This window comes from Rissa tridactyla, chromosome 5 (assembly GCF_028500815.1).
Source record: "Rissa tridactyla isolate bRisTri1 chromosome 5, bRisTri1.patW.cur.20221130, whole genome shotgun sequence".
NCBI classification, from domain to species: Eukaryota; Metazoa; Chordata; class Aves; order Charadriiformes; family Laridae; genus Rissa; species Rissa tridactyla.
In genome coordinates this window covers 1,939,613-1,954,308 of record NC_071470.1, presented here as the reverse complement: position 1 = coordinate 1,954,308, position 14,696 = coordinate 1,939,613, and the positions used below count along the sequence as shown (strand labels likewise).

Sequence of the window (14,696 nt, the reverse complement as noted above, 5' to 3'; positions counted from 1 at the left end):
GCCGGGGGCAGGCGGGCGGGGAGGTGGGCTCCCGCCGCCGCCGCCGCGGCTGGCATTAGGCTGGGATGCGGAGCGGCGCGGCCGGCGGAGCGGCGGGGCCCGGCGGGAGGGCGCGGGGAGCCGCCGGGCAGTAGGCGGGGGGCGGGCGCGGAGCCTCCGGAGCTGTCCAGGGTGCTGAAGGACGCGGCATCAGCGAAGCTGTCCAGGGTGCTGAAGGGTCTGGAACATCAGGGGTTGACCAGGGTCCCGAAGAATCCTGGCCCCCCGGTGCTGTCCAGGGTCCTGAAGTCTCCGAAGTCTCGCCGAGCCGCCGAGCCCCACCGATGCCTCGGACAGGAGCGCTCCGGGGCTCGGCGGCGGCTCCCAGCAGCATGGCCCGGATTGGGTACCTCCGGGCGGCCGTCTCGGGATTTTATCTGTGGGAAGCCGCCGTGCTGCTCAGGTGAGTCGTTTTCTTTGGGGAAACAAATCGTCCATGCTCGGTTACCTTCAGCAGCCAGACTGTGGGGACAGAAACTACGTGTGTGTGGTCCATGCTTTGCAAATGAATTCGTGACATTGCATTGCCTCCAATTTGCTTTTGCATTTGGCACGCTGAAGGCTGTACCTTTCCTTCACCTCTTCCCAATTAGTGTTTGCCTATTTCATCTGTGAATTTTATCACTGGTTTCAGTAGGAAATGCAACCTTAAAGATCTTGAAAATTCTTCAGGTGCAAAGTGTCTATATGTAAAAGTTACAGAAGATAATCTGAATTGGGAATATATAGGCTTATTTATTACTATCAGTTCTTCCCAGTAAAAGGAAAATCAGGGATTGCATTAGGTCAGAAAAGTCTTATACAGCAACAGAAAAAATGATAGCTGAGTGAACAGAGGATATGGTCTACAGTATTCCCCTCAAGAGGGAAAGTGTTTGCTGTACCACTGGCAGTCTAAGATTTGTATTATGAAAGATAGCAACATTTCTATAAATTATGACCTGAATAGAGGACTGAGGTTCATACAGCTTTTTCCACTTTCTGCCCAGCACACTTTCTCTAGCTAATGTTATGATATCAATGCCAGCATTCTTTTAGTACAGAGCTCTAGGACTGTGGTGATAGCAGTCTAAAATAAACTGGAATCCTCTGTTTAAAGGTGAAAGAAAAACTTAAAAAGAAAAATCAGACATGTAAAGGAGCAGACTTCAATGTCATCATGCATTCAGTGCTGATGCAGTTAACCATGCTTGTTGTCAACAAACATTCTAGCTTTGTACCACAATAAAAAGACTATGGCATATAACATGAAAATGCCAGATTATTTTAATGATCATATTGTTATTTGACAAAGATAAAAAGGGAAACTTAAATTTGAAAAGTGGTTCTCCAGAGAGAGTTTGGGGATTATATACGTAAGGGATTTATAACCACAAAGTTAAAACAGTAGCGCGTAGTGCCCCACAATGATGGCATGCTTCACAGCTGCTCACAGGTTCATAGCAAATCTTTCCTTTCTGAAGTTAGTTTAATGACCTGTTTTATATCAATATATGTAATGCAAATAGTTTATAACGTGATTTTATTGTAATTGTGCCCAAAGAAAGAGTTTTAAGAAACCGGGTTACTTGGTATAAGAATAATTGACACTGGGAGGAAGGAGTAAATGTATGTAAATACAGTTTAAATTTTGCAGTTACATTGAATATTTAATGTTCAGAGCAGATGAACAAACCCCATTGTAGTGTAGGCAATACAAGCATTAGTGTGCTATGATTAAGCTGTTCCAACGTCCTTATAGAACTTATTTTTTCCTCTGTATATTATTTAAATGCCATCCTACTGTTGAATGATTGATGTTTTATATTAATGATATAAAACCACATGTTATATTCCAAGGGGGTAAAAAAAGTGAAAAAGTCACTTTGGGACAGCATCCATGTATTTTTCATCACATAATTTTGGACTAATATTTAATTGTGTCAAAATATATACAGGCATCTTATTTTGCATAAATTCAAATTATTCTGTTCAATGTCATAATAACTGTTGTATTGCATGCTCTCACAATGTCATTTCATCACAATGAACATGGTTATTGTGCACAAGGGCTACATGGTATGAGAAAGACTTCAGAAAAATGCTCAGAATCTGTGCATATATTTGATATAAATCTCAATATTAGAGAATGCTGGTGACTTTAGGTCTAGCAATAATACCTGAGATACCTGAGTCAGTTCGAGACACACAGGAGTCCTCTCCATGCTTTGAAGTGTGTATGTGGGTGGAATACACACACGCACACACAGATATATATATATATGTGTATATATATATATGTAAATAAAGGTTAAAATATTAAAACCTGAAGAATTCCCAAGCTTCCTGGAGCCATTAATTCTAGCTCTTTTCTAACTTAAGCCTTGTGAAATTATTTACATTAGAGCAAAGGGGACAGGCAACTGTAGGACACTGCTTCCACTCTGTGAGACACACAAGCTCCAGCCTTAGCACCTATAGAACACCCTCAGTGAGAAGACGGATGTGCTACAAATTTCTAGGAACAACCAAACCTCAAGTGTTTCACCTGCTCAAACGCTATGGAAAAAAAATGTATCTTCTCTTACTTTGTGCGACACTAAAACTTTTCTGCTCTTTGTTACCAAGCACTCAGGGCTGTGTGAGAAGACTGAAGGAACCTACCAGGAAGAACCTTCAGTTCTTGTCCAACGGCCCTGAGGCTGCTTAAAGTGATTGTTTAAATTATGTGCCTGTGTAGATAGACATTTACTTTTCTTTTCAGTAGAGGTCAAATGAAAACAAAGAGGATTTTTTTCAGTATAAAGTTACAGGCCTGCTACTTTAATGAGCAAAGTCTCCGGATTGGCATGCTTCAAAAGAGCAAACTGCACCAATTCTTTTTTTTTTTTAAATAATAATTTTTCATTCCACGTCTAAAGGCTCTTCAAATTGCAATGACTGAAACAAGATGTATAGTGGTCTTAGCAAGATCTAATCATTAATTTGATTTGCAAAAGACATTGTAGAGAGAATAAAACACTGTTAATAGTCTTTCATAGTATTGTGCATGTTTGTACTACTATGTCTTAGATTAATAACATACTTATTGGTAATATATTAGTATATTTTTGATGTGGAAAACAAGGATTTAAGCACATAACACTCTATTATATGTTCAGTGATATGAGGACTTAGAGAAATGCTTTAATTAGACCCAAAATAAAAAAATATTATTTATTAATGACTTCCTGGCCAAGCCCCAGTGTGATATTAGGAAGAGGGTAGAGATGTAAAAATGAGGATAAAAGCTAGGGAAAATAATTGAGCCTAAAAATAACTGTAATTCACTACCAAAGAAGGAAAACAAACACTTCTAAGATATGGTTTGAAGTTATAATAATCTCTAAGACTGAATATTTCTCTGTTTTCATTGAAGTAATGGCATTAGCAAAAATTCCTCTGGATTTGCCTGGATTCCAAGAGGTCATGCTGAGAGCAAGATCGTATTTGTAGAGTCAACTTGAAGATCATATTTGTGGATCAAACAGTTTTATGACAGCTCTTGGACTTGCAAGGGCACCAGCACAGCTCTATTAGAACTACACTTGCAGGGACTTGCCAGGGACCCTGCTTTCTCCTGAAAGAGTATACTACAGGTGTTAGATGTAGAGCTGTGTGTGGGCAAAGCACAGGATGAAAAGGTATGTGGCACTGTGGAAATGCAAAATAGATTCTCCCTGTATGATATTTCTTTAGATATCCATATAAGCACAGACCAAGAATCATGCTATGATTGGCTATCGCCTCTTTCCTCATTCTATTCACTGCCCCATTGGCCTTGTATTAAAGGAAACAGCATCACAGAGACAGCTAATTGCACTTAGAGACCAGGTTCTTGTGGAAAAAACACCTCAGTGCAACCTAACTCTGGGGCATGTCTGAGCTCACAGTTAACTGGTTCTGAAATTATTCTTGCATTGCATTGCAAATTGATTTCAGATTAATAGCTTTAAGAAGCAGAAGTCAATATCCTTTAAGCCAGCATTAGTTCCTCCAAATGATGAAAGAGAAAAAAAACAACAGCTAAAAAATAATAGAACAAACATATCATCACAAACATCTTTGAAAATAAAGATTTTTCAGGTGTTCTATGAGATTTTAGTAGCTTATTAATATGTTAAGAATTCTACCTGCAATACTATTCAAGAAAAGAAGGTGCCTGTTAAAATTAGGATGTGAGTAAAACAGTATGTGAAAGAAAATATAGTAATCCAAGATGAACGCACTGAGCCACAGTACCTTTCCTTGGCAGCCCAGACTCAATTTGAAAAGATGGTTTCTGTGGAATAAATCCATTGACAGACTCCCCAGATCCTAATGAAAAAAGGATTTGACATGTCTCAGGGAGCAGCAAGGGAAAGGAAGGTGAGTTGGGAGTCCAGACTCACAGCAAGGCAGGCAGGAGCAGGGCCTTACCAACAAAAGTTTGCAGTCCCACAGGACCTATGCAGGAGCAGAGCAGATCCAGCCCAAACGACAGTTCAGACTGAGATGGCAAAGTTGGTAGTGATGAGGCAGGACCAAGGGCAAGCCAAAAAGTCAGGTCAGCAGATCAGGCTCGGGAGCAGACTGAGGAAGGTCCAAGGCTGGGTGAAGATGCACTTGCACAGTAGCTCACACAGAGATCAAGAGCACTCCTAAGGAAGGAAAAAAAAAAAAGAAAAAAATAGAAAGAAAAAAACAGCTCCTGAGAGAAGGGGGATGAACCCCTGCTGAGGTTTCTACAGCTTTTTATCGAACAGCTCTGCTTCAAAACTGGGCTGCTGCGTTATCAGCGCTGGCACGGAGCCCGGCCAGCCAAACCCCTGGGATGAAGGAAATGTGCTCAGGGTGCTCATAAACTGTCAGGAGGAGAGCATCAGGGTTCCCTTGCAGGGTGTACCCGTAGGCAGAGTTCCAAAACTCAGACAAAAAGGAAGTGGAGGTTTTTGGAGGACCAAGAATACGTAATTCAAATTCTCTCATATTTCAACTATACCAGTGAAAACACTGAAATCCCTTTGAACCAAATATGAGTTTTCTCACGAGTACAAACTTGATCAGAACTTCTAATGTCCATTCTTTATTTGTATAAAAAACAGTTATTTTTGCAACTACCATTTTTATAATTTTGATAATTTCCATAGATTTTCAACTTTATAACACTATAAACTGTAAGAAAATTAAATAACAAAGAAATCTCAATTAAAACCAGGGATCTTTCCATTTTTGCTGTGCTAGTGACATTATTTTTACTTTTCAACCTCTCCTAATCCGTTCCTAGCCAACTGATGCTAACAACAACCGAAAGCAAGTAATATTGTGAGATAAGTGCTGTGCTTCTGTGTGATGAAAAATGTAATAGCTCCGCTATCAGATTAGTCTTGTCCAGCTATCCTAGGAATCACGACAATTAGAGAAAATGAAAATTTTTATAAGATTAGAGCTTCTTATTTTAACAGATTTAGAATACAAGCTTCAAATGACCTTACTGAGCATTATATAATAATACCTATAGGGAACGGTTCATGCAAATCAGCTTTTCTCGAGTAATGAACAACGAAGAGCCCTTCTGTGTGGTGTTGCAGCTCCTCCTTTTTATTGCTTTTCCTACTGAACTTCATGATGTTTATTGGAAGAATCAGTGAAAGGAGGTAGGGACTAAAAAGAAGGAGTTTTATTTTCTCTGACATATAGGCATTGTGAACAGATGGAGGAAAAAGCACCTTTTTGCAGATATCAGCTACCAGCAGAAAGGGAACATCTCCGAGAGCAGGAAAAGACACTGTGTGTAAGGAGAATGCAGGGCCCAAAGCAGGAGGATGAGAAGAGCATCAGGAGGCAGAGCAGACCGCACAGTAAAGTCAAGAGAAAGAGAAAAGACATTGAGAACCGTTGAGGCTGCACTTTTTTCTAGCACAGACTATAATCCATTATTTTTGATGGCTTCTGAAGCAGTAGGACCCTTCCTGACTGATGTCTTTAGACGCTGTGTCAATACAAATGCTAAGTAGTCAGAGTAAAAAGAAAGAATGAAGTAAAAAAGTACAAAAATAGCAGGTGGTTATAAAAGTATAAAGGAATGCATTTTGTTATTAGTCCTCCATTCAGCTAATTAATTGCTCCAACATTATCCACCAGCAAACAGGGTAATAATACTCGGTCCACGTTCCAGTGGACTTTCTACATAATGAACATTTCCTATATAATTTTCCTGTACCACGTACCACCCTGTTATTCCTCCAGCCCTACCACAGGTGTACAAAATGAGCTGGGCCAGGGGGAGACTCAGGGCTATTTCCAGGTGGGAACTTCCCTAAGGAAGATCAGTCCTCTTCAATACTGTTATTACTGAAGGTTCTGTTTAGTGACATGAAACATTAGTGAAATGCAGTTTCCGAGGGAAAGAGTTTGAGATGACAGAAAACGTAGAAAAGTTCACGATGACTCTGGCCTGAGATAATCATGTGGTCACCGATGGGGCTGGTGAAATAGTGGAGCTGCACAAGTCACGGGGCTGCTGCCGAACACAAATCCACGGCTACAGGAAAAAGCAAGGCAGCAGATTATACTGAGACTCTTTCAGCGAAGCAATAAAGTGAGTAGAAAGCAAACACAAGAGTAGTAAATTATCTCAGACTCTGAGGGTGAGTTGATTGCTACTAACCTGTATATGATTCTTACAGCTAAAACTAATTTTGGAAGGCTATCGTAAGCAAAATCACTACAGCTATGAGATTTAAAAAAGCAAACTAGGTTTTTTCCTCTTCCTGATTAAAATTCAAGCTGCGGTTTCAGCTACGTAACCTACTGTCTTCACATTTTTCCCTTTGTTGCATTCCATCTTTGATATAAAAAAAAAAATAATATTGGCATACGGTACCCATCTCACCATTGCCCAAGGCTTGCCATACTATGTACAGTTTGCATAAGACTCCACTATATCTAGAACTTATCTCCAGTTTCTTATAAAATAATTTTTTCTCCCTTTCAGAATGTTGAAAGGTAAAATATGAGCCTAATGTAATCCTAAACAACACCTCTGAGGATACACATGTACCAGAATATATTATTTCCATTATGCCTTTCTATAAAATTGGATGTTTACAAATTTGTATAATTTTTACCAGCAATTAACTTTAAATAACTTTAATTTCACAACTAGCAACTCAGCAGAAATGTCTAGTAAATACAGTTTTACCAGCATGGCTCTTCAGAGGTTTTTTAAAAATTATTATTGCTTTACATCTTAGTGGTGACTGCAGAGCTTAGGGACTCTTTTGTGAAAAGTTGGTTTATAACGTTCTGGGATACAGTAGGACTTGATTATTAAAAAGATCTTGAGTTTTTCTCCTGCTAAGGCTTTGAATTTCATAGAGTTTTCAAAACCGCATCATTGTTTGCTGGCTGTAGTGATGCACAGGAGTGCCCGTGCTAAGACACATTCATCTGCAGGGACCAACCAAACTTCCAGTTTTGTGAGCAACGTATCTGCTGGCTAAGGGTGCCCTACTAGAAAAATAAAATAAATGTCACAAACTGGTAAGTTGCTGGCAAAAGTAGGGTAAAACTTTTCATTTCTTGAAGGGAAAAATAAAAATTTGGAAATCAATCCTGACTAAATCACTGCCTTCACACAGCTAAATTAAGACTAACTAGAGTCTTCTAAGGTAAATATTAATTCTGTGCCTAAGCATCTATATGACGCCTCCATGAAGGTACCCACATCTGAGCGATCCAGGTCAGATCCATTACCTCTGACTCAACAGTATTAGAACTAAAATCGAAGTGTCCAGATTCCAGCATCACATCTGGACTACATCCCATAAAAATTTTTTTTTTTTTTTGAAACCCATAGCAGGTTTTTTCATTGTTTTATTCTATCAGAAATAATGTTTTATGCAAATATTCATTTATTTTTGGGGAAGAAAGAAAGCAGCAGATTTTTGTTTGCAAGATTTATCAGAGTTTACTGTAACTCGTAATTTGCAAGAGTTAAAGTAAAATAAACTATCTTCTGTTTTCCTTCAGTCCATGTACACAAGAAAGACAGGAACACATTTGGTCATGGGCTTTCCTTCCCCCAGTGTATTTCCATTTCTTTATATGAGGCTTATAAAACTCAGGCGATAATTAAAAGGGTGCTGGATACGTGGGATAAGCAAGACTAGTACAGCAAAGACAAAGCATGTATCTGAGGACAAGTTTAAACACCGCTTTCTGTGTGTGAAAGAGAATGCGTGCATGTGTAGTGGACCAGGATAATTTTGGTGGAAACATGAAAGGCTAGCAGCCCTTTTTTTTAACCTTCATGTTATTTTCTCTGACTTATTCAGTAAGGAATATGCTTCAGTGCATGCATTAGGAATACTGGGTTCTGACATTATATGGCATGAATCCTGCCACTCTCATCATCACCCTGAAGCTCAACGCTGTTGTTCCTTGAAGAAAGTCTTATTCTGAATTATTATAGTGTTGATTCTGTGTGTAGAATTGATAAAAAGGAAAAAAATTACCTAATCCATGTGCCTCATGTGAATTAACACAGCTGGTTGAACATCATCTGTCTCACAGAATATTCCAAAGCTCTGAAAAGATTTTATTGCTTTTTCAATGCATAAAAGGAAGTTTAAGGTGCAGAAAGCAGCAAAAAGTCTCTGTCAGCTCTGCAGGGGAAATCTTCCGAGAATTTTTTTTAAATTAGAACCTAAGACCCCACCTTCAGTTCCCATCAACATCAAAAAAGTCATTGTGGCTGACAGAACAGAAAGGACACTGGACAATATTCCACCCAGGCCTGCCAGCATTTCATTAAAATAACATTAACACAGATATGTTTCTCTAAAACTCTATTTCAAGAAATCAGTATTTTTCCAACTAGAAATATTTTGTCTTAATTGAAAATTCTTAATCAATAGTAATAACACAGCATCTACACTATAATTAGCTGACTAATCAAAATAAACAATCTCATTAGAAGTGTTTTGGGAAAGCACTTTATATAGCACTGGGCTCTATTTACTGATAAGTTTTGACTTCTAAGGGTCGCAGTCCTGCTTGTTGAAATACTTCATTTTCAGGTGAGTGACTTTTCAGGCTATATTCAGCTTTTCTCTAACTGAACTTCTATCTTATCGAAGTTATTTTGGACAAAAAGGTCTCATCTTCTAGCCAGCCATCTGACATGCTCACTGAAGATACAGGACAAGGCTGCTGTACTGATAGAAGCAGAGCTTCCCTAAGGCAAACGGAATAGTGTGTAATTGAATTGTGCTTCAGTCTTCCCAAACCCCGGGGTTTTAATTCAAAAATCAAATTTTTATCTAGTTTTGATAAAGCCCAACCATTTCATTCTATTATAAGATTATCTGTGAAGATTTTTATGAATAGTAAAAGAATTGTTTGAGAAGAAACATATCAACAAACCCCAGTTTTCAGTTTCAGTTATAGTTTTCAACTCATAAAAGTGGATTTTTAAAGCAAAACGAGGCAAAGCAGGAACAGAAGACTTGTAACATTCTAAATGATCATTAATTATGATTACGATAAATACCTTTTTTCTACAGATGCACTGTTCAGTGGGCACTGTTCCCATTTATAGTGAGAGTACTGCAACGTGGTGGATGCAAAGTAAGCTGATGGGGCAATGCCACAACAACAGTAAATCTAGGCAGTGAATTAGAACTAGAAAACCCAGTAACACACAGCTCTACAACTTAAAGGACTTTTTGGGATGCATTCAAAATACAGGATCAACCAAGCAGCTATAATCTGTAGAATTCTGTTTTCAGTGTTCACAGCTTGCTCCTAGATTTGGGAAGAGTTTGCCTTGGGAAACAGTTGTTTGCAGGTTTTAGTCAGGCTAAAGTCTCATTTTAATTAATTCTCCTTTCAGTCTAGTGTTGCCTCATTGACATGAGTTGAATTACTATTCATTATGGTGGTGAAAGACACTAGTCAGTTCCTGTACAAGTTCAATTGGGTAGAGGAATTGTTCATTTATCACAAAAATTAATGTAATTGTTCAGCTCTGACATGCTTTTACAGGAGGATATCTGGTGTTATAAAAGATAATATTCTGAAATAATTTCACTTGGTCATTTTGCAATCTATCCATTACTCCAATAACTTTTCTCCATCATTCAGTTAATATGCAAATTAGTCTTTGTAGTGAGATAGTAATGCAAGTTCAGACCGCTATATATGAGTGATTTACAGTTTCTATTTTCAAATATATTCCATTAATTTTAGCCAAGAATTATCTGTCTGGGGGGGGAAAAAAAAAAAAAAAAAGAAAAAAAACCAAACAAACAAACCAAGAGAGTTAACTGAAATTTGGGAAGATATTACTATCTTTAATTCAAAGTTAAAGTTGTCAAAAACTTAGCCCATGCAGTAGGTCTTTGGAATAGTGAGAGACTTGTCAGAATTTGAATATTTGAAAAATTCTCTGTGCCTTGTATAGCTGTTTGCATCAGCTTTTTCCCCCCAAATGTAGGTTGTATAAATTTAGAAACAGCAAGAAACTAAAACCTTAGTTTAGGACATTTATAAAAATAAGGTATACAACAGGTACAAAAGACTGCTAAGGAAGCAGGTGCTTCTGGGAAAACAATGAACAAATACTCAGATTAGATTCATAATTCATAAAACGTCTTAAGAAAATTCACATGCTGCATGGCTGGAATCGGCCACAATAAATTTGTCTTAAACAAGAAAGCAAAATTAGAGGGACAAGCTGTAGTTTACTGAAGCCATATCTTAATTAAGCTAGAAAGCCATGCCCATAGGATTATGAAGAATGCTGACAAATTCGTTTTCTTCCTTTACCCTAAGAGATATTTTCTTTTCCATCGGGGAGGCAGTAAAGCATTGTGCTTATATATATGTATCCAGTTGCAAACAAAACCAAGTACATACAAATTTAGCCTCGTCTAGAATATAAAGCCCTGTGACCTGTAGAATGGTGATCAGGTCAGGGTGTCACAATCAGAAGACTTAAAACCTTATTATTCTCTATTTTTTTCTGGAACATTCCTCAGTCAAAAAGGTAGTTTTTTCAGGTTTATGTTCACTCTTGGAATAACGTGTGCAAATTCTGTACACTATAAACTGATCTTGTTAGTCCTTTATCTACTTTAATTAATAGATCAGATAATTAGGGACACTCCCTTTACAAAAAAAAAAAAAAAATCCTATGCTTCCAACCTCTTCAAACAGAATGTTCACTTTTGCCACTAATCCTACCAAATGCATTTTAGGAAGGGAACTATTTTGCACAGAAGAGGGTTTAAAGACTGTCTTCATACTGCAAAATCTTGCTGCCACAGTTTTCAAAATGCAATTACCAAGGCACTCTCAGGTGATCTGACACCGTCAATTCGAGGACCATTTCATTTTTGCAGCCCTTGTTAATTACATGGTTACACTGAATAATTTTTGTTTTAAAATGGATGAATGTAAATTACAGTTACAGAATCAAGGGAAGTAGTTATAAGATTAATTCACCTAACCATTATTGGTGACCCACTGAATAAGTACCAATTCAGATTAATTGTCTGCTGCTGTTTGTGAGATGCAACCGAGTGCATATTGGCTGGCTGCAGTTTTTGCTTTCCTTATGAGTGTGTAATTAATTTCCTTGAGCTTCTCTGCAAAGCTTTTTAATGTAAAGTGCATTAAAAACATTCAAACATCAGCTGGAGAGAAAGGACCACAAACACAAGATCCAATTGCTCCAGGGGTTTGTCCACACTGGCTGTCTGAGAGAATAAGTAATGAAATGAAAGAGCTATTGGACCATCATAATGCATGCAAAGCATCGTATAACAGCTCTGTATTATGCTTTGTAAGATGAAATATAAAACTTCTGCCTCTCCAAATGGCTAAGATGGAATGTGTCTGAGATGAAAGAAATAATTTATGATCAGGTAAGAAAAAACATCAAACCAAATATGACAGTAACTTGGTGTTAATGTAAGATTTTCAAGGTAAAATACATAGGTAGTTTAACTATGGAAGGAAGAATATGAACATACGATCTAATTCCAAGGTAGTTTATACCAATTGTATTCAAAAGTAAGGTAGTGAGACTCTGGAGATTAATCTCAGAATAACCTGGATAAATTAGGGGACTGATGTAACTTGGAAACTTCTCTCTGGGAAGTCTCCAGGAGAAGGCATCATTGCAGCACACCATACTCTCTATCTCTGTCCTCCACCTGTCACAGCAACAAACTGGGAAGAGTCAGCAGGTGGTGTAAGATGTAATGTCTTCCCTCACCTTTTGTCTATATTATCCTTATCAAGCGCTTCTTCAGGGCTACCTTTCTTATACAAATGTTGGCAGTACCCTATTACTTTTCTTCAATATTTTCAAATAAACAGGTATTCTTTTAAGGCTGAAACAACGCACTGAAAGTGATTTTTCAGAACCCACCTTGAAGATGAAAAGTTTAAAAGAGAGAGGAGAAATCAGTGAAAAACAGTACTTTCTGGAGCACAGGAATGGTACAAAAGTCTCAAAGGCAGGATGACTGAAATTACTTTTGAAAATATACCTTTCAAAATAAAGCATATATAAAGCACTTCCATTTGTAAAGTTCCTTTCTTTTATTTGTGCTTTGGTAAAAATGTGCAGAAGTTTGGGGCAGATAGAAAAGAGACAGCTTACAAGTAAGAACACAGTGGTTTTTCAAAAGAACATGGGAAAGCAATCTGATTTTTGTAGCTTTATATGTTTTAGCGAAGGAAACATTTGTGGAGATTGTGAAATTCCCTTTGAAGAGTTTTTCCTCAATCATTTTCTTCTGGAGGAAGGAGAGAGTGTGAGGTTTTTCTCTCACAAACACGGCTACTTTGAATAGACATTTCAGGAGCACAGATTCATGACCCATGCTTTCTCTTGCTGCTAAGTTGCCAGCTGCTAGATGAGATCTCCCATTTAAACTCTGTAGATGTTGGTGCTCTGGCTGCATATCTATGTTATTCTAGAAACTTTTTTCAGGTTCAGTAATAGTAATTATTTTTAAGACATAAAAGAATCAATAACAATGCAACATATCCTCAGTAGAGGGGTTAGAAAAGAACTGAGTCCCACCACCTGCAATCACAGTCATACATGTCTCGGCATCCTAATACCCAGCTCTCTCCTCTCTCTACTCAAAGTGCTAAACTATTCCTGAACCGAAGTGCTTCACTGGTTGAAAGCCTTTTCATTTATGATGTAAATTTACCCCTGGCTTCTTCATATCCATTTTCTTTCATGACAATGTTATCATTTAGCTTAAAATTCTTTCCTCTTTGCAGGTGTATGTCACAGATAGGACATCAGCTCATCTTTTCCGAAAAGTGGTCAACCTCTGATTTTTAAACTGCATGTAGTTTATGGGCAGCTCAAGCACAGTTTCCATTCTGGAGCTTAATTCCATACTGTGCAGGGAGCTGATGCTCATACAACTGCTGGGCAAGTCAAATATCCCACTGTGAAAGGAACTGAGCAAAATGGGCCAATGCTACATGTGTAAAATGGAACACAGATTACAGGTTCCAGTACAGGCAAGCCTGGAAGCCAGCCCAAGCATAGAGGGACCCTGAGAAGACACCTTTTTCCACTTTGAACTAGCCCCATTGCTTCCCTTCCTTAACATCTTCAAGTCTGTAACATGTCTTTTGGCAATCTGAAGATTAGTCTTGTGAGGAGCGGCTGAGGGAGCTGGGGGTGTTCAGCCTGGAGAAGAGGAGGCTGAGGGGAGACCTTCTCGCTCTCTACAGCTCCCTGAAAGGAGGGGGTAGCCAGGGGGGGTCGGGCTCTTCTCCCAAGGAACAGGCCATGGGACAAGAGGAAACGGCCTCAAGTTGTGCCAGGGGAGGTTTAGGATGGATATTAGGAAAAATTTCTTCATGGAAAGGGCTGTCAAGCATTGGAAGAGGCTGCCCAGGGAAGTGGTGGAGTCGCCATCCCTGGAGGGATTTAAAAGCCAGGTAGACATAGTGCTCAGAGATATGGTTTAGTGATGGTTTTTGTCAGTTAGGTTGATGGTTGGACTTGATGATCTGAAAGGTCCCTTCCAACCAAAGCAATTCTATGGTTCTGTGATTTCTGGAGGAGATTTGTACTGTATACTCTGAATTTAGCCTGCTTTTCTCTGCATCACAGGACATTCCTTTTCACCAAGCTACCCATATATGAAACACAACGCGTTATGTTTTGCTAAACTCTGTCTTCCAGAAAGCTGTACTGTCTTGACTGGTACAGTTTGATCTTCTGTTAAGTTACCTTTATTATTAACCCTGTGTGACAAATTCCCACTTGAATTTGTCTCTTTCATTGATTTTTCTTCTGCCTTTCTTCTTCAGATAAATGTCCAGCTTTTTCTGCCCCTTTGAGGTATTTATACACTTCAATTGTGTTATTTTTCAATCTTCTTTTTGATAAACTAAACATATTGAGCTCTTAAAGCCTCTTACTGTAAAAAAATTGCCCTAACTCTCAGTTTATTGGCTTTGTTCAGTACCTTTACTGATGCTTTAATGTCCTTTTAAAATTTGGACATAGAACTTGATGCAATGGCCCAGAACTGGTCTCCTTAATATCATGTAAAATAACAAGTGACCTTCATCCTCTTACTCACTCTTTCTCTCTTTCCCCACCAACG

At 38.5% G+C, this 14,696-nt stretch overlaps 1 protein-coding gene across 1 annotated transcript in view; it reads left to right on the top strand.

Moving 5' to 3' along the window:
- The first annotated feature begins 323 nt into the window (after nt 1–323).
- GLRA3 (glycine receptor alpha 3) overlaps nt 324–14,696 on the top strand; it is an 84,434-nt gene continuing 70,061 nt past the window's right edge. The window contains exon 1 of the mRNA XM_054203906.1: nt 324–442. Within this exon, the coding sequence (XP_054059881.1) occupies nt 324–442 (119 nt within the window). The remainder of the gene's footprint in view (nt 443–14,696) is intronic.